General features: G+C 40.9%; 1 protein-coding gene across 1 annotated transcript in view; it reads left to right on the forward strand.

Moving 5' to 3' along the window:
- nnt (nicotinamide nucleotide transhydrogenase) overlaps nucleotides 1–24549 on the forward strand; it is a 33275-nt gene extending 8726 nt beyond the window's left edge. The window contains exons 7-22 of the mRNA XM_041960775.1: nucleotides 80–267; nucleotides 615–748; nucleotides 845–1036; nucleotides 2099–2252; nucleotides 3235–3396; nucleotides 6990–7100; nucleotides 9950–10095; nucleotides 10361–10556; nucleotides 11180–11413; nucleotides 12447–12607; nucleotides 14540–14719; nucleotides 15507–15666; nucleotides 18821–18902; nucleotides 20235–20353; nucleotides 20880–20995; nucleotides 21791–24549. Of these exons, the coding sequence (XP_041816709.1) occupies nucleotides 80–267; nucleotides 615–748; nucleotides 845–1036; nucleotides 2099–2252; nucleotides 3235–3396; nucleotides 6990–7100; nucleotides 9950–10095; nucleotides 10361–10556; nucleotides 11180–11413; nucleotides 12447–12607; nucleotides 14540–14719; nucleotides 15507–15666; nucleotides 18821–18902; nucleotides 20235–20353; nucleotides 20880–20995; nucleotides 21791–21940 (2485 nt within the window). The 3' untranslated portion in view covers nucleotides 21941–24549. The remainder of the gene's footprint in view (nucleotides 1–79; nucleotides 268–614; nucleotides 749–844; nucleotides 1037–2098; nucleotides 2253–3234; nucleotides 3397–6989; nucleotides 7101–9949; nucleotides 10096–10360; nucleotides 10557–11179; nucleotides 11414–12446; nucleotides 12608–14539; nucleotides 14720–15506; nucleotides 15667–18820; nucleotides 18903–20234; nucleotides 20354–20879; nucleotides 20996–21790) is intronic.
- The last annotated feature ends 247 nt before the right edge of the window (nucleotides 24550–24796 follow it).

A 24796-nucleotide genomic window follows, 5' to 3' on the forward strand; every position in this document is an offset into this window, starting at 1 on the left:
TGAAGCTTGTGTTCTCTTGTTCTGTCAGAGATATTTTCCCTCTGCCTGACTAAGAAATCACTTCTCCCTCCTCTCCCAGAGCTGCAGCTTTGGAGCAGTTTAAATCTCTGGGCGCAGAGCCGCTAGAGGTGGACATAAAGGAGTCAGGAGAGGGCCAGGGAGGCTATGCCAAGGAAATGTCAAAGGAGTTCATAGAGGCAGAGATGAAGCTATTCGCCAAACAGTGTCAGGAGGTGGACATTGTCATCAGCACTGCTCTTATCCCTGGTATGCACAGAAGCACACACTCATGTGTAAACATAGACACCGACCATATATGTAAAAAGTAAAGAATGCAGGCAGACCATCCTCAAACTGAAGGTCACATGGTCGTGGAATATCTGGAATATCAAAGAATGTGAGACATGAATTCTGGGCAGGTACTCGGAGAATTTAGAAATAACAAGGAGTCACAGAATTTAAAAACATTAAAAATAACTTTACCGGAATGTACCAGAACATATTCAACAGCTTCACATTTGTTCCATTACTCTGGGGTCATTTATCTGCAGTAGCTTAGTGAACGTATTTAACCTCTTGTGGCTCAAGTCTGTGTTTCCATTGTCACATCGTAGGTAGAAGGGCACCCATCCTGATCACCACACCAATGGTAGAGAGCATGAAAGATGGGTCAGTGGTGGTAGACTTGGCTGCTGAGGCTGGAGGAAACATTGAGACCACAGTACCTGGAGAGCTTTCAGTACACAAGGTCAGGGCATGCACACATGCCCACACCCATGCCAAGAAGTCACTGAACTTCTCTTCCAATTTAGTGTAATCTGTCTTTTTTATTTGTTATTTTTAGGGAGTGACCCATATTGGCTACACAGACCTGCCCAGCCGTTTGCCGACACAGTCCAGCACTCTGTACTCCAACAACATCACAAAGTTGGTACGAGCAATCAGCCCCGACAAGGACAACTTTTACCTCGATGTCAAGGAGGTGTTTGACTACGGGACCATGGACCACGTTGTCAGAGGAAGTGTTGTCATGCAGGTATGAGGTCTCACGTGGCCAGCAGCCCAACAAATATACATACATGTCCACCTGAGTATCCATGCTGTCCTGTAGGAAATCATTCATAATGCATTGCAGCTCCCTCTCACAGTCACTAGATGTCACCCTAAGGACAAACTTTTCTTCTCACTCTCTCTGTTTAGATAATCTTAACAGCTGCCAAGGGAGTCATTGAATTTTACTCTGTTAATGTGCCAACAAATTCAGCATCTGCGATTATAGATGATGGATGCATTTTCTGTATAAAGTTTCAACTGTAAAATGTTGTGCTCAGTCCAGATCTTGTACAGTTAATCAAATTAAAGGGATTCTCATCAAAATGTTCATTTTTATATTATGTGGTAATATAAAAATGAAACTTGTTGTTAATTATAGAAGCAAAGCATCATTACTAAGTGTGCCAGGCAGCGATGGCCCACCATCACAGCTACTGTAGTATTACTGTTGGCTTCATTTCTTTAATAACATGTTTTGTTTTTGTTTTTGTTTTTTTTTGGTAAGGTGGAGACATATCATTTATCAGTCCTCATATCGGTCATAGATCTTCATCGTATTTTGGGGAGATTATTTTTCCTTTAATCAGTCTCACTCAAGCTGTGTTCATTTGTTGAGGTTACAAATAGTAATTTGACCAATATCTGATCACAATGATGGTCACTCATCTTATAAATGATGCCGAAATTCAGATGTTACATACTGTACCTACGGATCATTAGTTTGCTGACTTTGATCTTGACAGCATGGTCTAATATTTCACAGATTTATGAATGCGGCAGAGGTCATCATACATCAGCCGGCAATGAGATCAGGGAAAAAAAGCAGACATCAAATCAGCTCTTAATAAGTGTCATTTGATCTAGTTGATATAACTGACAATTACCCTCATTTCTATCACTTTTTGCAGCTGTTTCTCTCTCCTCTGTGTTTCTCTCTTTGTAAGGTGTAGATAACCAAAGCTCCAGCTGTTAACATGATGGTTTGGAAGCATTGATATAAACTTTGTTTGTTCTTCCCTTCACATCCACACTGTGTCACCTCCAGAATGGAAAGAATCTGTTCCCCGCTCCTCAGCCCAACAATTTGCCCGTTGCAGCTCCTCCTAAACCCAAGTCCGTCCAGGAGCTGGAGAAGGAGAAGGCTACCCAAATCTCCCCCTTCAAGGCTACACTTACCACTGCTAGCGCGTACACCGGAGGTTAGTTGATGTGGTTGAAACCAAATGTGCCATTTAAATTTTGATTTTCTGGTTATGGAGAGAAATCAGGAAGCTGCTCTGTCTGTGAAATGTGCTCATTCACAAGGTGTGTTCTCGTTAATTGTCCACATTGGGTCTTGGAGGGGGTTGAGGTCTGCCATAAGGTGAAGGACAGGTTAATAATCAGCCTTTCAGGTCACCGCTGGAATGTGCACAGGAGGCGAGAAGTGACACACACAGACACTCAGTTAGTTTCAGGAAGTGTGCGTTGTAAAAACAGTGTCACACTGAGTGTGTGTTTGAAGTCGTGCTGGAGTGAGTGGTTCCCATGGTGCCACACGGCGCTCTGTGTAAGTGCACCACACGCAGTTAATGTGGTTCACACATTGTTTAGGTGATCCAGTAGTTTCCTACTTATCACCACCACACAGCTGCTCAAGTTAGCAGCTCAAGTGTGAAGTTGCTTCATGCTGGTTGCATGTTTATTAGCGTGTCATTTAACGTAGTCATTTTAATCATTTTAGATTGACTGTGATTGACATAGATAACTTCTTTTGCTACAGCTGTTAGATTGTAAAAGAACGTTTGTCACCGGTCTTGCAAGTCTAACCAGACAAATTGCTGTCTGACTGATAACTATACTCACAACAGGAAGTAAGGACAACATGGGTGGTCAAGTGCCTACCGCATTTTATAGTCAACTTGGGTTGGGGAAATCTACTATATCCAAACTCATTTATACTGTTTAAAGTGCTACTTTTACTTTATTGAATTCATGGATGACTTCAACCAGGACAATGTGTTGCAAGTAAATGTTTTCTTTTGTGTTATGGAGACCTGTGTACAACCAATAAATTTAATGCTTTACCTCATCAGCTTCATTGATCCTTGTAAAGATCTGCTTATTCTGAATTTGATGCCAGCAACATGCTTCAAACAAGTTGAGACAAGAGCCACTAAAGACTTTCCCTCTCTGCACCAGGCGCTGCCACCCTGCTGGGTCTCGGTCTGTGCGCTCCTAACGCCGCCTTCACTCAGATCGTCACCACCTTCGGCCTGGCCGGCATCGTGGGATACCACACAGTGTGGGGAGTCACTCCTGCTCTGCACTCTCCACTCATGTCTGTAACCAACGCTATCTCAGGTTAGTTGTGTGTTTAATGCGTCTTACACGGTTCAGCTTTTGAGTAGTGATTCCACATGAATGCGTCACTCTGAGCAAAAGGGTTGTGGGCAAAGTTTTACAAACACTTTTCAGTATAATGCAATCCAATACTGCCAGCCACAGGCACAAGGTATGTTATAAATCGAAATGAAGTGTCACATTGGTCTTTATATCAGTAAGTTTTTTTTTTATTTTTTAATAATACATCAGCAGTTTGAATTCCCTTTCTCCTGCTTACTTAAATTTTATGTATTCCTCTGGATTAATGGCAATATGTCCAGTTTCTGGACTTCAGGATGAATGTGGCCTGTTTAATTATATCAAACTTACACATAGCATCATTTTCCTCTTCAAAAAGAAGACAATGCAACTTAATTGTCTCACCGAAACAGAAAAAGAGCACAGCAACATGAAACATGTTGAACAAATACTGTACCAAAACAGCATTGCACATAGTGCGCTTGTAGAAAAAAATGCAGAACAAACCAATAAATCAAAGATCTAGCTAGAGGATCAAACATGTCACATGTCAGTCCAGCAGGTCTGTGCAGTCAGAGGCCAAATAAAAACTTTAAAGATTGTGTCCTTATTGTCGGCTGCTGCTTAACACAGAGGGGTTAAGAGGTTAGAGATGTAAGTGTGTGCGCGTGTGTGTTCTTCTGGCTTTGATCACACTCTGGGGTAGGAAGTAACACACCGTCGGTGATCTTTGAGGGTCAGGGAAGTCTTCTGCTCGTTTACACGTGCACACAGCCGGACACAAGAGGTCTACAACAACTAAGATAGTTTTCACATCCTTTTAAAACTTTATTACTTACACCTAGACTCTATTTTCACATTCCCATCCTCACAACAACTTTTTTTGTTCCTCTGGGTCTGCTCCCCTTTATTTTCCACCCTCTTATACCCTCTTTTCTCTCTTTTTAAATTTCACTGTCTGCAAATCTGTTAAATTTGACAAATTCCAACAATAAACGTGACCCCCCCACACACACATTTTTTCCACTCCAAAATACGCAAGTTTATTAGATCATCATTAATCAATAGAATTTGAAACAACAAATTGAAGAAATGAAGATGCATTGAAGTTCATTTGAAGGTTTTCCTTTCCTCTCTCTGTGTTCTCTGCCCTCCATCTGTCCTCCTCTCCTTTTCCTCCCTGTCCAGGTATTTTCCTTTATACTTGGCATGGCCTTTATTACCCTTTTTTATGTCTGTCACCGACTGACTGTGGTTATGGAAACAGTGAGGCCAACAGAATTCTGTTGTTGTTGTGCCAGGCGTCATAAAGACGCACACAATCACTCAGACATTAGGGAATCATTTTGGAATTTAGGGTTTGAGTGAGGGACAGTTATATTCTTCATGGGGAGATTATAATGTTACAAGCAGTAGCGACTGTGACCGGTGGGTCATCTTAAATTCTTCAGTGGCTTCATATCTGGTGTCTGATAGAAATGCTTTAATCTACTTGAGAGCACTGATTCACCGTGGCGGTCCGCCTGCAGCCTGGCAGCTGATGTTTGTCACAGAGGCGCACCTACAGGACTTTGGCCCACCCAGTATAATAATGTGTGTATGTGTCACAGTAGGTGTGTGCGTGCATGACCGCTGATGCCTGCTGGCTTTCTTTCTGGCTAGTCTGTGTGTTGTGGTGGCCAGCCTTGTCTCCATCTCCTCCTAAATGTTGTAACTGTACCTTATTTCTCTTTGGGATCAAGTAGCTCGTGAAAAATAAAATGTGACAAATTTGGTGGTGACACCTGTTAGTTTATGGAGTCAGATACATATCTATTCAACATTTAGGTAAATCTAAGTATCAGATTGGTTTCTGTATCAGAGACCCGTAATATTAATGGACTCAGAAAGGGAGGTCAGGGTCTAATAAAACTTGGATCAGGATATCTCTAGTCTTTTTTTTTCCCTTCAGTCAGAACACTTTTCAAGCCAAACCTTCTCAGTTAATTTAAACTCCCTATCATTTAGCAAAAGGAGGCTTAAAGAAAGAATTGTTTAGCAGTATATACAGATGTGACTTTAAAATGTACACAAAAGGCTTGATATTTATTAAGCAAGCAGCGTATTCAGAGATCAGAGGTGCAAAAATAAATACAAAAAGAACATGAAGATCCGAATGTCCAAGCCCACAGCCCTGAGTTTTATGAGGCCATTTATCTGTCTGTGCAACGTTATTAATCACATTTGTTGAGATGTGTCTACTGTGTTTATTCAACAGAGCACAGCTCTTTGTCCAACACTTGAAGGCTTCAACATTAACATAGGGACTGACTTACTGACATCAGTTGCATTGACAACAAAAATCAGCAAAGAAAAGAAAACAATGCAGATAAAAACACAGTGAGTCTGTTGCTGAGGGGTTTAAGGTGCAGGTACTATCTTAGTTCGCCAGAGGGGACCTTTGCTGCATGTCGTTACCTATCTAATAAAAGCACAAAGATGCCTTAGGATAAAGATAATTTCTAACTAGAACACAAGAGATATCTGGACAGGAGATGCTTGATCTTTAAGATGCAATTAAAGTTGAAATTGGATGGGCATCTGTAAATGTTTAAAATCTTTTTAGATGCTTTTACAAACAGGTTGTTAGTTACCGGAAAAAAAATGAAGGCAGCACAGCTACTGAACACCAAAAAACACTTGTATTTTTGAAAGCATACTGAACAAGCTGCAGATGGGATGTGAGCTGTGTGTGAGTAGACAGGTAGAGTTGACCCAATGCACGTTGGCACACTAGCATCTGTATGAACTTGGTATCAAAGAAAAAGAGCAAAACACACTTAATAGTAGTCAGAGGAGAAAAGAGTGGATTGATGGCATCCGGACATATTTTCAGGTGTTTTAATGTCAGAAACCAAACTGAAACAAAATGAAAACTTGTTTTTCATGTGAAGTCTCTTTTTTTATATGCTCATCACAATAATATGCATGTTTCCTGCTGCTTTTGCCTTTGAACAATAGGAATTTTCAATTGGCTTCATGTTGCATGGTATTCACGTAGTAGAAGTTGTGAAATGATGTTTGGCAGCGATTTGAAACTTTCTTTGCTTAGGAGTTGTGATGCACACATGGTTTTAAAGCTTGAAAAAAGGAAACTAGCGAGAGAAGGTCAAACTTCACATTTGCCTCATTATAAAGGTATGTGTAATACCTAAAACATGCATACACGCTATGTACCTGCTAGTCAACCTAAATTGTACACAAACACGATTCCGTGTGAATGCAGGCTCCCAGGGTGCTGTGTATTGCATCTTACTGCCTGTAAGTCATTACAGGGCTGATGTTATCAAGGTTTCCTAAGCCTGTTTTGGTAAACACTCTCCCTCTCTTTCTCTCTCCCTCTCTTTTTCTTTATCTCTAAATCTTCCTATTTCTTTCTGTTTCCAATCTGGGAAACAAACAGAGTCCTCTGAGCTTAAGACGACAACTATAAAATGTCTGTAGATGTGCATTCCGTGTTGATTTTGTAACCTCTTCACCACAGTTCTCAATGTCCTGTATAATAAATTAGGAAAGTGGAGGTTCATGAATACTAAAATAGCCTCATTCTGCAGGTCTGACAGCTGTGGGTGGTCTGTCCCTGATGGGAGGTGGCTACACCCCAACAAGTACTGCTGAGACACTGGCTCTGCTGGCTGCCTTCATCTCCTCAGTCAACATTGCTGGTGAGTCACCTGCACATAGACACCTCACAGTGATCCCTGCCAGTTACAGCAACCTTTAGCCAGCAAAATATCAACTTGGGCTGAAGATTGAAGGGTTTTATATTGATCGAAAAAAAACCCATGAAATTACATGAAACCCAAGTTTTGCAGCTGCCCTGTCTTACCCACCTGCTCCCACCAGAGTCGGTGGCTCTGGCTCGGACCACACACATTCATTCCTGCTATTACCCTGAATAATTCCCATTATAATGACAAAGTGTTCCTGGAGTCATTATAATACTCATCACTCTCTAATGGTCCTGGGAAACCAAGTGTTCCTCCAGGGCCGAGCCACAAATTTGTTTTAATTTCTCCTATTAGCTCACAGCTAGACACCAGGGGAGACTTTGATGTAAGCGAACAAAGTTAACTTGCTTAATCGAGCAGTTCAGCTTGTTTGTTAAAAATGCACCAAAAGCGTCTTTGAGTTTTATGTGTGAGTGTTGCAGTTTGAAGTTCGAGACAAGGCTGTGAAGCCTGCCGCAAGTCTTTGGCCCTCTAAGCTCTGTGACGTTACAAACCACCTATTAGTTTTTTTTTAAGGTTTTCTTTAAATTTACCGTTAACAAAAGCATGCTGAAATACTGCAGCCTTTATAGACATACCTAGTTTCTTACCGGTGGTTTAATTTCATTTTTGATGTTCTCCATGGGTTTGGTTCCACACGCACATTTCTAAGTGGTTTGCCACATTACCCATAAACCCCTGGGAACAGAAAAATTCATTCCATGGAAATTGACAAAACACAATAGTGAAATTTGGCTCTAATAAAACAGACCCTGACATTTTTCGGTTTGTGTCTGTTTTGAGGAACAGGTCCCTGGCCATAGCTTCTTGTTCCCTCCGTGTCTCCACAGTAGTAAGATGTGTGAATGCATGGAAAACACCTGGGTCTGTTGAATATCTTGAGCTAAATATGTTCAGTTTCTCATAACCCAAATGTCAATGTGCGCTATCAGGTCTCATCAGAGTCTATATTTTTTGATATTGCATGTTTTTTTTTTCTGCTCCAGCATGCATGTTTTCTGTAAATCACATGTCCTGTGCTCTCCTTTGAGAAGAAATCATAACCTCAGAGGAAGAGTTGTATATTTTATGCTTAGACAGTAGAAAAAGTGAACGTAGCATACAGGTCAATGCGGAAATGCCTCAAACATGCATTTTTTGTAACGGCCAGCAAGGGGCGACTCCACAGGTTGCAACAAGAAGTCTTACTTGTATGTAAGCTTATGAGAAAATGACCCAACATCTCACCTGATTTATTACTCAGTAAACAGTTTCCTAATGAGTTTATGGTCTCAGTTGCAAGTCTCCTTAACATGAAGTTCATTTGTAAGTTGTTGTTCCATTTAGAGCAAAAAAACCCTAATAAAACTGTGGCTACCTTGTGATTGACAAGGTGTTCTCAGCCTCTCAGTCAGATCCAATCAGACTAGAGGTATAGCAATGCATATCCTCCCCATCTCCGCCCTCTTGTTCAAATATGTTCACATCTGGCTCCAAAAGATGGTGACAGCCATTATGCCAACCTCGAGGCTTCAGAACAGTAGTGCACAAACCAATGGATGGCCCCGGTGGTTCCGTCCACTGTGTATTATAGCATGAAAAGCCATAAGTTCTCAGTCTATGGTTATAGGATAAAATGATCTTAATCTACAATCAAATCATTTCATTTCAAACTTTTAAATTACTGTCAATCAAACTCCATTAGATGCACCGATAACGTCAGAAGTTTGAGAGAAAAGGAGTACTTCTAAAATATCCCCAATGAACTGAATAAACAATATGAACTGAATAACCGTAAAAAACACATTGACATTATTTAGTATAGTTAGTCATAGTTTGCAGCTGACTAATGCTAATGAGTTTGGTGACCCTCCAACAGATTGACATTGGTGATTTTGAGGGAGAAGTCTTAACAAAAAAATGGAATGCCATTAATTACAGACATTGATGTCACCATCAAGCTGAATTTTAGCACTGACTTTTTTAACGTCAGGTGACTTTGTTTTATGACCAAATACCTGATGAAAACTAATCAGGTAATCCCCATCACCCTCACCTCAGCTAATGTTAGCATGTGACCAGTCTAAACTAAGAACTTTCCAAACAAAGTGTCAACAGACCCATTCTGGGTAAAGCTAAAAGAATAAATAAATAAATAACCAAAAGAAATGAGAGTATACTGCCTTTGCGTTGTTCAAATACGTGGACATTCCTCCATATTAATATATTGACTCAGATTGGTCTGCAATAATATTCAGATTATTATTATTACATGTTTTAACAGTCTAGTACTAAAATTACACGAACTGGAAAGAAACAGGTGCTAGCCTCCGATTCACCCTTGTACGTATGGGTGCATGTGTGCGCACGAGGCTGCAGTCGTGCCAGAGGGGAAAAAGAGAGACATACACACGGTAATGTGATCTCCTCCTGTAAAGCAGTGAGACACCGTCTGGTCCCAGTTTGACACTTTTGAGGTTTTCTTCTTGAAATATTTACACTGACGTGAAGTAGACTCATTAAATTCCTAACATTGGTTATTGAGCTTGGCAACTGTTTTTAGCCATTGGCTTTAAAACACCTGTTGTCTAAAAATAGATATTTTTCATGTCCTTCATGTGCCTTGACTCCCGGCCTTTACATCTCTGCCTCAACACCTCTTACTCTCATTTGTTGCTATCTTGCACTTTATCATTAATCTTTTTTTGCATATTGCTGCTCCTTTTGTTCTGTAAAGCAGCGTTAAACCTGATTTAGTGCCACTGTGCATACAGGTGTATTCATTTTCTCTTTCTCTCACCCAGGTGGTTTCCTTGTAACTAAGAAGATGTTGGACATGTTCAAGCGTCCTACTGATCCTCCAGAGTACAACTACCTTTATCTGCTTCCTGGTGGTGTCTTTGTCGGTGGCTACGCTGCTGCTCTGCAGTCAGGATACAACATTGAGCAGGTGTGAGAGGATGTTTATGCCGTGTCCACATATTGTGTGTGTATTTGTGGTTTCGTACCAATACTCTCTTAGTTTCTCAGAATTGGCGCAAACGAGCCCACGACTATTTAAAAGTCAGCTAATTATCCTCCAAATGTATTCTTTGTTTGCCCAGATGTTGTACAAGAACATCCAAGTAAATCATTTGGCCTTATTTCTCATTCTGTGGTCCCTCAATCCTTGTCTGCAATCACCCTTTTTCCGTTCTGTCTCTTTCTCTCACCAGATGATGTACTTGGGCTCAGGTCTGTTCTGTGTCGGTGCCCTGGCTGGCCTTTCCAACCAGAAAACAGCCCGCCTGGGTAACGCTTTGGGTATGATGGGAGTTGCAGGGGGGCTGGCTGCCACTCTGGGCGCCCTCAAGCCGAGTCCTGAGCTCCTGGCACAGATGAGTGCAGCCATGGCTGTAGGTGGCTCTGCCGGTGAGTCTGTATGGATTCATGTCGAACGTAGGAGAAGGCAGGCTTACAGGCAAACTCTAATACTTCCAGACATGTGTTGCAGCAGATGTAAATTAATGGATGCTGGTTTTGCATAGTTTGTGTGTGTGTGTGCATGTATTCCAATCTTGGCCAGATTAAGCAACAGGTGTGCAGAGCACAGAGACTCTGATGTTTCATCAAACGCAACATGACTAACTAGCCGCTAGACCCAGGAGGTCTGTTGAAATGGTCATCATCATGTATTACTCACTTTCTCTCGCTCGCACAGGACAGTTTGATCATTGTAATGCTAATTGTTCCAGTAACAAAGCTGAAACCTAGACGAAACTATCCACACAGATAATAATGCTCTTTTCCAGATACAGTAATGTTGTAAGGCTTCCCACAGCACACACACACGCACAAAGTGCAGACCCACTCACAAACATGGAATTTCCCCGAACAGGCTTCATCAGCAACACCTGGCTCCTCAGACGGACCCTCTTCCGAGCAGTCCTCTTGAGTGTGTGTGCACATGCTTGTGATTTGCATGTTATTTGTGTCCTTCAGGGCCACTGCACTTTATTTGTTTGCTATCTCGCTCACCCTCTCTCTCACTTTAGGTCTGGCCATTGCTAAGAGGATCCAGATCACTGACCTGCCCCAGCTAGTTGCCGCCTTCCACAGCCTGGTGGGCCTGGCTGCCGTGCTCACCTGTGTGGCCGAATACATGGTCGAGTACCCGCACTTTGCCACCGACCCTGCAGCCAACCTCACCAAGATAGTCGCGTACCTCGGCACCTACATCGGTGGAATCACTTTCAGTGGCTCTTTGGTGGCATATGGCAAACTGCAAGGTGAATCGCAGTTGTACAGACTTCAGATTCCCCTGAAAGCAAACATTTTTACACTTACAGTATACTAATATACAGACATACAGACAAACATGTATTGAGGCACATTCACCACATAGTTGATGACACAGGAAGACAAAGAGAAGGCCTAAAGTGCTTATCAAATATAGCCCATTATAAATTTGCTGTTTGACTCTATATACTACAGATGTTACATTGCGTGATACACATTGGGAAAACCTTTGATGGGAATTCGATTGAAATTCTCAAAATGTCTGTCTCTCTTCTTCTCATTACTATAGTTGTGTTTTCACAAACCAAGACAGTTTTTTTTTTTTTAGTGTGATGCATCCTTGGTTATGGTTGTAGCTCATTCCAACTTGGTATTTCATTGTATTTTATTTGTCTGAACAATTGCAAACATCTATTTGGTGTAATCTTTGGATTCTTTGTCCAGTCCATTACCAGCAGTTAAGTGAGCTGTACAGATCACCATACTTTAATATTTAGGGGTAATAACTGCAGCATACTATCTTTGTCAATGTGAAGCCTCAAAACTAGATTTAAAGTACATACTTTATTTCTTAAGAGCGCTGCAGACGGCTGATGTATCAGCTTGACTACACTGTAGTTATCAAAAAGAGAAGGTCTGATGCTTCATACCCACTTCTCCCTGCTGTGAAGGGAAAAGGAGGAAAAAAAAAAAGGGTTCATCAAGTTCATGTGCTGGCACCAGTCCTGGCCATCCACACTACAATTTCCATGTAGGCTGCAAGTGTTTCACAAGGGCAAATTATGCATGAACTTGACATGCAGGTAATGAGAAGTCTGAAGCGGTGGCTGTTGAAGGATAAATCTGAAGAGGAATGCTCAATGTACAAGCTAAATTAGCTTTTGTCATCTGTTTTGATTTATAGCTTTCAAAGAAAGGTTCACAGCTGAATGCTAAATAGCTAAACATTTTTATTCACAGTTATTAGTCTCTTCCCTTGTCTCCCTTTCATCCTTGCTCTCCCGCCCTCTTCTCTCCATGCAGGTATTCTGAATAGCGCTCCCCTGATGCTCCCTGCTCGTCATGCTCTGAACGCCACCCTTATGGCAGCCAGCGTTGGTGGGATGATTCCCTACATGCTGGATCCCAGTTACACCACAGGCCTCACCTGTCTCGGATCTGTCTCTGTTCTCTCCACTGTCATGGTATGGCGTGTGTGTCTGGAGTCTGTTTTTGCACTCGGTGATACCCGTCAATAGAAAAATCTGAACTTTTAGTAAATATTGCAGATTGGAATTTTCTTACATGCTGACAGCCAGAACATGTGTTGTTAAAAGACTTCAGGAAGGGGAAAAGGCATAAAAGAGTCAGAAAAAATTATGTTGGAAGACAGACCAGGTTGTAATATGTGAGAAAAGCGACAGTAAAACTAAAAAACAAGTCAAGAGGCTTATTGCAACGGTAACAGTAGCTGCCCAGAAATTCAGTCAGTTGAGCACAGAGCTGTTAATAGTCTGGTGGCTATGGTGGCAAACAGGCTGGACTTTGTAAAACTGCCAAGTTCCTGCTTGTGTTTGACACTTATATTGGTCTCCACCCTTGTTGAGTCATGCTTAAAGATCCCCTCCACACATGTATGAAGACACACATAAAAATGTCCAATGTGTGTCTGACATGGGTTTTGCATAAAAAAAAGTATTATCACCACATTAAAATCCTTAAAATGACACCTACTCCTTCTCCTTCATTAAAAATTCCAGAATATATGAATATACAAATATTTTTCATTTCACAAGTTTAACTGCAGGGCACAGCAAGTCTCCTGCTTCACTGTGAAGTGCACTCTCAGTGTGTGTGGCTATGTGGAGGCCTCATGTTTCCACACCATACTTGCATATGCTGAATGTTGGACCGGGGATTGGCTTCCAAACCATTTATGATGTCACAAATCATGCTCGTGGGCCCGCCTCTTGAAAGCAGAATTTCAATGAGCACAAAGAAAATTTGGACTTTAACAGTGACAACAGGCTTCTAGTGTCAAACTCAGCAAAAACATCAACCTGCACAGTGAAGCTTAAACAACTGTAGGAACAAGAAAAAAAACACATTTCCCACTGGTGGGGCACTTAAACTTTTGTTAACATGGTACGGACAAAGATGTCCACATCCAACATTGCAATGCAGATATTTTTTCCTCAGTAGTACTAAACTGCAATTCTGCTACTTCAACTTCAGCCACTTTTGACATGTAGCCCTATTTCTGCAGTAGACAATTAAAAATGGCATCTGCAGAATACAAAAAATATGATTATACATTAACATTAAAAAAGAGAATTTTAAAAAGAAGCAACATTTCCTAACTTTGCATATAGCAGTCACGTCGCCATTGAACATGACAGGTCATCAGTGATTCAGCCATCAGTTTACACTGTGGGATCAGAAGAAAATACATCAACTGACCAGATCAGGAAAGGTTTTTCTTGCGAAATTCTGTAGTCTTGATGTGCGTTGGTAGTTTATCCCTGCTCATGTTAAATTTTTGACTTTTACAGCCTCTGAAAATAGAATATGCAGTAATGTGTTGCTGTTTCAGCATTTTGCTTACCTGCATATTCCCACGTGTTGTTCAGTTGTAAATGAACTGGTTTAAAATAGCTGTCTGATCTCTAATCAGACTTTAGATTGCAGTATAATGTATCATCCACTGTGTGTGCATGCGTGCGTGCGTGCGTGCGTGCGTGCATGTGTCTTTACTTGCACACGTTCCTAAAAAGAAGTCTACAGTGTGTCAAGGAGAGCAATCGATGATGTGCACCTGTGCGCACTGAAACAAGTAACTGATAACTACAGTTGGCCCTCGTTAAACAAAAAGTGTACAGATGATGGAGGGACAGAGAACAAGTGGATTTGATTATGAAAAATGTAAGTGAAGCTGGAGAGGCTGATTTCTCTCTCATGGAAGAGAAATATTTTTTTAAAGGCATCCTTATGAAGGTCAACCAGTGCATCACTGGAGGGAGAATTTCTTAATTCTTTCAACTTTTTGCTAATCTTTCCTCTTCTTCTTCTTTTATAGCTAATCTGATTACAGCAGTAGATGAAAACTCAGATCCTGTTTTCTTCTTCTATCCTTTTAGGGCATAACCTTGACAGCAGCTATCGGAGGTGCTGACATGCCGGTGGTGATCACAGTGCTGAACAGTTACTCAGGCTGGGCCCTGTGTGCCGAAGGCTTCCTGCTCAACAACAACCTGCTGACCATCGTCGGAGCTCTCATTGGTTCATCTGGAGCCATCCTGTCGTATATTATGTGTGTGGTGAGTCTCAGTTTGAAGAACATACATCGTAGTGCCGCTGCCTTGAGGCTCAGCAACACTGTTCAAAATTCTAAAGTGAAGCATTTGATGTGTTTTGTAGATCAGCGCACAGTTTTGTGCGGTTGTTCCTCTGCTGTCCACCAGGAGGGACTCTAACTTTGCCATAGTATAGCCCCTATCCTGACTACAACCCTGATTCCAGAAAGTTTGGACGCTGTTGTAAAACATAAGTAAAACTGAATATGATCATTTGCCAATCCTTTTTTGACATATACTCAATTGAAAACCATTCCAAGAGAATATATTTAATCAAGTTCATTGATTTTTGTAAATATCTGCTTATCTGAATTTAATGTCAAACAAGTTGGGACAGGAGTAGCAAAAGACTGTGGAGGTTGTGCAATGCTCCATAAACACCTGTCTGGAACAGGTTGATTGGTAACAGGTGATAGTATCAAAGGAGCATCCTGGAAAGGCTCAGTCGTTCACGAGCAAGGATGGAGCGAGCTTCACCACTTTGTGGATAAAGGATAGAACTTCATGGACTACCACTGTCGGTAAACACAGTTTGTTTGCAAATGATTGCATTCTGTACAATCTGTTCAAAAGTGCCCCAGCGTTTTTGGAAGCTGGACAGTAAAATCTCAGGTCCCACTTTTTTTGAGGAAATATTCCTCTCAAATTTCTTCTGATTGCTTTGTTTTGCTGCACACAGTCAATAAAGTGCAAGCAAAAGGTGAAACAGTCAAACAAAAGGAAATACAAAATACCTCTCTGTCCCTCTCAGGCTATGAACCGTTCACTGGCTAACGTGATCTTGGGAGGTTACGGCACATCCTCCACTGGCACAGGAAAACCAATGGAGATCACGGGCACACACACAGAGGTCAACGTGGATCAGACCGTCGACATGATTAAAGAGGCCCAGAACATAATCATCACTCCAGGTAACACATGCACGCACACACACACACACACACACACACACACACACACACACACACAAACTTCAAACGTCTTGTATGCAAGTGGAAAAACATGGCACTTTGACTTTGCCAGTCACTTTTTTTTCCAGCATTAGCAAAGTGTGTGTTCTGTTTATTTAACCTTTTCCTGAACCATGTTACATCACCATTTTGCTAGGCTAATTGACAAGTCATGGGTAGAGTGGCCACACACACACACACACACACACACACCCTCTTGGGTCTCTGTGTGGTCGTCAGTCCCTGGTAAATAGACATTCTACAGTGCAGCATATATATGCAAGGTCAAGGGAAAATTAGATGGAATGAGGGCATGCTGGGTTTTTGTTGACAATTCAAGTACTACGTTCAAAATTGGCTTCTAGTTCCTTTTTTGGGGGTTACAGCACAGGGTCCAACCTTTGTTCCAGCTTCATGCTTTTCCCCGTTTCACATGTTTTCAGTATTTGACCATAAATACATGTCTGAACCTCCCACTCGGACGATGACGAAAGTCCTTGGTGCTGCTGTCCTAAAATCATCATTGTGTGGCCCTGTGACATTTCAGTCCTCTCGCCAGACTGATGTGAACTAGCCCCAGCAGTTCCATGGAGTTGTTTGACTCACGTGGGTACATGTAAACACAGACTAAAGGCCTGCAAATTGGTGATTCCAGTCACAGTGCTGAGTGCCTATATACAAAAACTCTTCAGAGGAAACCTCTGCAATTTACAAGAATTGCAAACTTAAAGTGGTGACGTGACTGAGAAGAAGAAGTGATGCATGGAACACCATCCAATGTGGATAACATTTTGTTCCCTTCTTACTTTTGCGAGACTAACACAAAAGCTTAAACACAGAAAATAGGCCTAAGAAATGTTGAGTTGGAAAGAGTGGGAGAAATGAAAGAGTGGAAATGAAAAATTATGTTTTTTTTAAGATTTCTCTCAAAATGGTCTACAAACAATACCACACCAAGACAAGACCAATAATAAAATGCCAGACATTTTTTTGAAGGATTATAGAAAAACTTAAACCAGTGAAATATGAGAATCAGAATAAGCAGAAACACATCATAATAGAACCTGTCAAAGTACTTTTATGAATTACCCAGGCTCTGAAGGTCAGTCAGGGCATCACAAAGCCTTTAAAGCAGGACATGAAAGTCACACACTTGGTCTTAAGACTTTGTTGATATGGGATTAGATCCGGGTGCAGCAGTGTTATAACTTTACCGAGACGTTTCCCTCTGTAGTCACAACAATTGTATGAAATGTCAGTGCAAAGTTTATATGACATTACACAGTCTTTGATACAATGACATGCCAAGCATATTTGTTAAAAGTTCATACATCACATCAGAAGGTGTGTACAGGCAATCTTTGCAAATGACATCAGCTTCAGAGTACGTACCATCTAAATGTGTAGTTCTTCTCTGTAGCTAAGTTCTACTATGCTATTGTTACCCAGCTTCGACTTTCAGTCAGTCCCCTTGTTTCCATTTTGACCATTCGCCCTAATTGGAGCCGTCACAGTCACTTTGCCTGATTGACATCTGTGGAAACGGTTAAGACTCTGCCTGATAAACATAAGTGTTTTCCTGGCTTCGTCTGGCCCATCTCCACATGGTCTGGGTCCACTTGTTTTTCTTGTAGAAAAGAAAAACTCCAGAGAGAATATTGGAAGCACAAGGAATGAAAGAATTGTGATGATGGAGAGGGAAAAAAAGTGAAAACCATTAAATCGTTGTGCTTGAAACCACGTTTTGTTTTTTTTTCTTTCTCCGCGCCGAGTCTGAAACCTTGTCATTTTGATTGGTGTGTCGTAACAAGACACTTTCTGACTGGTTGTTGTGACAAGGCTAGTAAACACCACTGGACCGTTTGACGTGTGTTTGTGTGTGTGATGTGTGATAAAAATCAAGTACCACACACCAGCATTATTAAACATGAAAGAGGTCTGAGGCTTGGAGAAAAAACACATATACTGTGTATTGAATTCAGTGCCAGCTTTATACTAAAAGGCAAGTAGCATGATTTTATGTATGTATATAATCCAAATGTTTCATATGAAATATGTGTTTAAAAGTACATGAAAGCAGCCATAACCAAAATCACAAAAATAAAGTTAGAAAAATGAATAGATAATTTAATAAATAGTTCATTGAAATAAATATATATTTGAGAAGGATTTATTTAGTTATTTATTTAGAAACAGACATTACTTCCCAACTTTTGAAGCCAGCTGGATCATGTGTTAAATGTGTAAAGTGTCAGACACACACTAGCTCTGTCTAGCTCCACGGACGCAGAAGCGATGGCGTGATGATTAAAACATATTAAGGTGCAGGAGGCGTCACGGAGCAGGCTCAAAGAGTGAGGGGACAGGACTCCTGAGCTTCTACTCAAGGACACATCAGTAGGTTAAATCCTTGCTAAAACAACTGCTTCAACCTTGGTTGTCCAGTTGAAAGTTGATTTCTGTCAATCAGACTGCTGTGCTGCATATCACAATGCATTTGTTCAAGATAGCATTTTAAATTTAGGTTAGAAAGCATTTGTAACTATGCTTATTTTATGTGCTTGCTCACTGTGTGCTGTTGAGCGTTTTACCCCATTTCTTTGCAACAGTGCAGCCTAGGTCTGCAACTACCATTTTTTTTCATTATCGATTTGTCCCCAGACTATTTTCTTAATTAATTTTGTCAATGGAATGTCACAGAATAGTGCAAAATGTCCATCACAGATTTTCCGCACTGAAGGTGACAAATTTAAATGGCATTACTGTCCCATAAGATCAGGAAAATCTTCACATATCAGAAGCTGGAACAAGAGTATATTTGGCATTTTAGCCAATGATTTATCAATTATCAGAAAAAGGTGTTTATTTTTTTTGTCAATCAACAACTCGATTAATCACCAACTGTTGCAGCTCAGACACTGTACTGCATTGCATGAAGATATTTTAAAGTGGGGTACACTGAGGTCAAGCAGTCATGTCTGGCACCAGACAACCTGCTGTCAAATCGGCATCAACACAAGTGCTTTTTCTCACATCTCAAAATTTTCTTGGACAGTCAAATCGTGGCAGAAGTTGAACTCATTTTCACCTGTTGTTGTTTTAAACTTTCGTTCAGGTTATGGACTCTGTGCTGCAAAGGCCCAGTACCCCATCGCCGAGCTGGTGAAGTTGCTGACAGATGCTGGAAAGACAGTCAGGTAAAGGCGTCATAAAAATGTAGTCGTTCGCATTAAATGGAAAGAAACTGCAGCAACTAGTGCGTCTCAGGTAAACAGTTGTGATAAATGTAGTTTGAGACATGTCCATAAAAAAAGTTATTATTAATACAGATGGATGGATAGATATAGGCAGTATGTATACATGTAGATATAGACAGTATAGATGAATGCACATGTACGTGAGAGAGGGAAGGAAACAAAGTAAAACATTTTTATTCAATACAAGATGTAAACTGCACCATGAAGGACAGAAAAGAAGAGGTTTTAGGGCTTGATGAGGAGAAGATGGGATAGTATAGATAGGAAGAGACTTACATATGATGAAAGAATGAGAAAAGGGAAATTGAAAGAGAGGAGAGGAAGGACAAGGTACAGCGGAAGCTTGTGTAATTGTCCTGCCTCAGTCGTTTGATCCTGGCTGTTGCAGCTGCTGCTACTTAGAGCATTTGTGCTTGATTAGAGGAAAGTGGGTGGTCAGAAAAAAAACCTTCACCCTGATCTCTCCTATTTTCTCTTTTTCTCTGTTCTGTATTCCAATGCATTCTCTTGATTGTTGCTTCTTACTCTTCATACCTGCCTGTGTGATCATTCTATACCTCTTCCACCTTTGTAATGAACTACACACCATTTTAATCCTCTTCCTCGGACACTACCGTGTATTAGCAGTATGAAGTTTGGAAGCACAAGACCGAAGCCTCTGCATCCTCCCACTGTAGATGCTTGTAGACTGTGTTGGATTACATGAAGGGAAGAAACTAACTTTTTCAATCGGCAGCCACAGTCACAAATAGATCCCAGAACTGACGGGCCATCTGCACTGTGTATCCTCCTAAACTCGTCAAACAAATAGAAAATAAATCTCCAACAGCTTTGTCTGACGGTCACACGACAAAGCTGCGGGAAGGTTAAAGAAGGAACGAGAGTGCTCGAGCGAGAGACAGCCACCAGGATTCAGTGGCTGGTGTTAATTTTCCTACACTGATTACATGACATGGTTAATTGAGTTTGAGAGCTATGTTCACCCAATAACACACATGTGCACACACTTGAGAAATAATACATGGTGGAGTAGTGCAGTAGGAAGTGTGAGTAACCAGACTTAAATCACAACAACATCTCTCAACTCCACTTCTCCAAAATCCCCATCTTCTTGTCTCTTTCTCTAACTGGTTATTTTGACCTTCTTTCTCTTTTTCACATCTTTCTTGTTGATTTAAGAAAGTGAGGTTTTACTTAATGTTGGTCAATAACCTGATCTGCTGTTTAGAGGAGGGACTGTTCTACAGGACTCATTCAGTTTTGTTTCCACAGGTTTGGTATTCACCCTGTGGCCGGTCGTATGCCTGGTCAGCTCAATGTTCTTCTGGCTGAAGCTGGTGTCCCGTATGATATTGTCCTGGAAATGGATGAGATTAATGAAGACTTCGCTGGTAAGATCCAGTCCTCTCTCCATTTTACATACTGTACCTGCTATGAAATGCTTAACAAAAGTTAAATGAGACGATGCCACTCTCACGTCCACTCTAAAGTGTCAGGAGACAGTTAGCTTAGCATGAACTTGTCATTTTAGCACTTAGATTTGTATAGGTTTTGTGTATAGATTTGTATAGATTTGTACAAGATATAACGTATTTATTTGTGAGCCTTAGAGATGCTGATGGGAAGATGGAATTAGTTTAGCTTGCCTACTTTAGCAAAGTTAACATCACAACCTAAAATTAGCTTAGCTAAGTGGCTGCTAGCGGTAGCAATTTGGCATGTTGTCGAAGTTCTCAAAGGATTAAAAGGCACTGTTATTTTAGGGCTTGGCCCATGTGTGACAAAATAAGATGTGAGTTGAAAAGCGAAAGACTGGATAGGATATAACATCATGGAGATCAAGGCTGAGACTAATTAAACTCAATGCACATGAGGTTAAAGGATTTTTGATATGTTTTCTAATTTTTGTCCAATCAGACACTGACTTGACCCTGGTGATCGGTGCCAATGACACAGTGAACTCAGCCGCCCAGGAAGATCCCAACTCTATCATTGCTGGTATGCCTGTGCTGGAGGTCTGGAAGTCTAAGCAGGTGAGACATCTGGTGCATTCATGTGTGATAATGAGGTTGTCCTGAAGCCCAAAAAGATAAGAGGAATGGAGGATTTTACAACAACTGGACTGCTTTTTATCGCTGTCCACACCCGTGGAGGGGCCTCCATTCGAAGGCACAGAAGAAATGCATACTCACATTCACGCACACACATGTGCTCAGGCTCACATACATAGACACAATTCCAGCTGCAGGTGCAGTCCCATCCTGATCCCATTAGCGGTGACTGTGTCGCTGTTGGAATGACGACATTCAGAGCATCCCACTGGCACCGCTCCGAGATCTGGGATTTATACGGCGCTCCCACTAGATTCCACCCACTGTCCCCCCGGGGAAATCAAAGCGGACCTAACCACACGCTCTCGTACAGATGTACACAGTGATACGTGCACAGATTATTTGGGTAAAACAATTTGGGTGTATGAAAAAAGAAATATGAAATGCTTTTAAATAGGCATTTATAAGTACCCTGTGATGCATGCATGAGTCACATGAGAACACACACGAACATGTACTACTTCCACATACACCACATTCAGACTTTTGTTGAAGTGAAACTAAAGTAAAACTAATTTTTATTGAAATGATTGACAGAAAAACCATAAAGGGTTTTCGGGTTAGAATCTTTATCTGCATTACATTTCTGGTTTTATTTTAGTTTGCATCTGCCGGACATTCTTTTAAAAGGCTTCTTCAGTTTGTCATTTCTGATCATCCAGTTAGAGGCTAATGAGTGTACGTGTGTGTGCATGTGACTGTCCCCCCCTACTCTAGGTGATTGTGATGAAACGTTCCCTGGGTGTGGGATATGCAGCTGTTGACAACCCCATCTTCTACAAGCCCAACACTGCTATGTTGCTTGGCGACGCCAAGAAGACTTGCGATGCCCTTCAAGCCAAGGTCCGCGAGAGCCAGAGCCAGTAAGGCTGGGGACTCCAGGGCTAGCAGATGCCTCCGTTTAGAGCACTCATGGAGGTAGAAAACAACCAGTCAAAGTTATTCCAAAAATATCTCAGCATGAAGATCCTCTTTGTCCGATTGTGAGTCAGCCGATTGAGCAAAGATGATCACTAAGATAAAAGGTTTTTGGCACACCCTTCCCATCACCTGTAGATAAGAGAAATTGTAATGTCTGTTGTAAAAAACAAACAAACAAAAAACACTTGTGCAGTAGGAGCAAATCAATGCAGAAAGCAGTTTTTCTATTAGTGCTCCCACCCCAGTGTACCTAAATACAGATTCTTTTTTTCTCTGACACGTCTTTTATTTCTAGAAATCAAAGGAAGGGTAGATCAACCATGCACATGTGGTCAGTCATCTGGAGAGCATCTGACAGTGTCGTCTTCATTTTAGGCACTTATATTAATGGAAAACAATCAGAAATATAGATGCATTAAGATGTTAGATGTGTTAAATTTCACTGTTAGGACATTTTAGGAAATAGTCAATAGTCAGTTGAAAAGTAAATCTTAGGTGCATTGGAATTGAAAAGGAACAAAAGCAGAGATATGTAAAGGTGAACCGGTGTGAGACACTTAAGCTCTAATGTTTTTTTCCACACTGTAAAGACTGTTCTTTCCCCTTTTTTGCCCCTGTTTGCTCTTATTTTAGTAGGATTATTTGATGTTCCCTTTGATAGATCTATTTGCTGAAATGTTAAAGTCATGCCTTCCATTTCTGTACAAGTAAAAAGAAAAAAAGCAGAATAGTTTATGTAAAGTTTTTGTAAAGTTCTTTCAGTTCCAGATTTATACTGTATTAAGAGCTTTTTGTATACAGTCTAGTAATTATCAGAAACCTGGAAAATGTTAGTGTGATCACATTTTAGAAGCCATAGCCAGTTATTGAAATCTAGTCATGCTATTTGCTTTTTTTTCTTTTCACTTGAGTGTGTCTTGTGTCCTCCATTTATGAGTCTAGTCCAGCAATCACACATGGATCCAAAAACAGTTAAAAATCCATTCAAACCTCGTCTATCAAGCATTTAATGCAATAAACCAAATGGCTCTTTTAAGTATGGGGCCACAGCTGTCCTGTGAGGCTAGTAAAGGCTGCACTACCCCTACAAACAAACACTCTTGTAGCTCTGATAGCTGAATGGATTTTATGATGTTTTTGAACCAGGTGTGTCCCATCATCCTGTGTGGTGCTGATATCACAGTACATGTGAAGCTAGCCGCCGGCCTTTACGGTAAAGAAAGGGGGCTTTTTTTTAAAGTGAATGTGGCTCATCCACTCCAATATGTGTGTCCTCATTACTGCTCTGGAGAGAAATGAAGGATTACTGTTTGTAAAGTAGGGCCAGATGTTAACCTGACTGTTAGTTAAGAGTCTAGCGCTACAATGCAGTTAATTACATTTTTTTGCCACATTTCAGAATACATGAATTGTTCAACTTTATTATGATGTGTGCAGTCCTAAATGTTTTTTTCCTTTCTTTTCTTTTCTTTCCTTCCAACATTTGCCATAAACCTTAACGTGTGCCAAAACGTCCCCTTTTGCACTCAGTCTTGATAGATTCCACAGCACAAATATAGATTGATTGGTTGTTGTATAACCATGTGGCTAACTCTTGAAAGATCACTGACACAATAGCAGTAGCTCCATTCTACATCTGTCTTTACACAGCTGAGCCGACCGAACTAAAACACCAGAGACTTAGGTCCATCGAGTGAAATTTTTCTTGGCTCAGGATTTCTGCCATTCTTTTTATTACTTTACATCCTGTGAGTTTTTATGATCATGATACAGTAAATGAATTGGTAACACATTTTCCTGGTATATGGTTTGAGGAACAATAGCTCATGAGGTGACAGGTCGGCAGTCTTTGACACCTTTTAATATCTATTCAAGTACTTTAATAATAACTAAGTCAGTACTGTTAGAAGAAAGTTATTATAGTTTAATTCTGGGACCTGATACATTGACCGTGACAACTATCCTACCTCTCCATAAAATGACCAATAACTTTCCATCGGACCTTCATTTGACCAATAACCTTTGAAATCTACCACAGAATGTGTAACGGACCACCACACACCTTGATTAACGTGTCCTTAACCTGACCAATTGCCTCCTGTTGTGTGTTCACGTTGTGTTTGAAACCATCAGACCTCAGTTTGCTGCTGGCTAGTTTACTGTATGTTGTGCAAGTGAAGAGCTGCAGATGTCATTACTGCTCACGAGGGGTTATTGTTCTTACATGTCAATTAACACAAGCAAATACAGTTTTTAGGGATTATTAGATTGGCATGTCTGCTTAATAGTTGTAGATTCTTGCCATTTTTTTGTATTGTATAGGTATTGATCAATTTAAGGGAGGTGGAAAATCAAATTTTGCAATGGCCAATATGCCCCGCTGTGCCCTTATCTTTTTTCTGTAAAGAGGCTATTTGTGCAGAGCAACAAAGGGGGTTTGAAGTTGTACAACGTTTCAATGCACCATGTAGGGAGATGAGATGTACTGTGAATGTTTTCCCCCCTCTTGTTTGTCATGGAACATTTTCATCCCTAATAAATGTGTATTTACACTAGATGTAGCCTGAGGTTCTCATTCCTTGCCTCACACTCTTAAAGGTGCAACTGAAATCCCTGATGATAAACAAGTTGATCTGCAAGGTTTTCCCTGAGGTCTACCTCAGCTTTGATGGCAATGTTACCAGTTCAGTTTTAAACGGTGGGGTTGAAAACACAAATATTTGCAGCAATTACCTTGATGATCATGAGGGGAAAGAGTTGTGCCCCAACCCATACACACATACACATACTTTTTCTACGCAG

Source organism: Chelmon rostratus, chromosome 19 (assembly GCF_017976325.1).
Source record: "Chelmon rostratus isolate fCheRos1 chromosome 19, fCheRos1.pri, whole genome shotgun sequence".
Classification (NCBI taxonomy): Eukaryota; Metazoa; Chordata; class Actinopteri; order Chaetodontiformes; family Chaetodontidae; genus Chelmon; species Chelmon rostratus.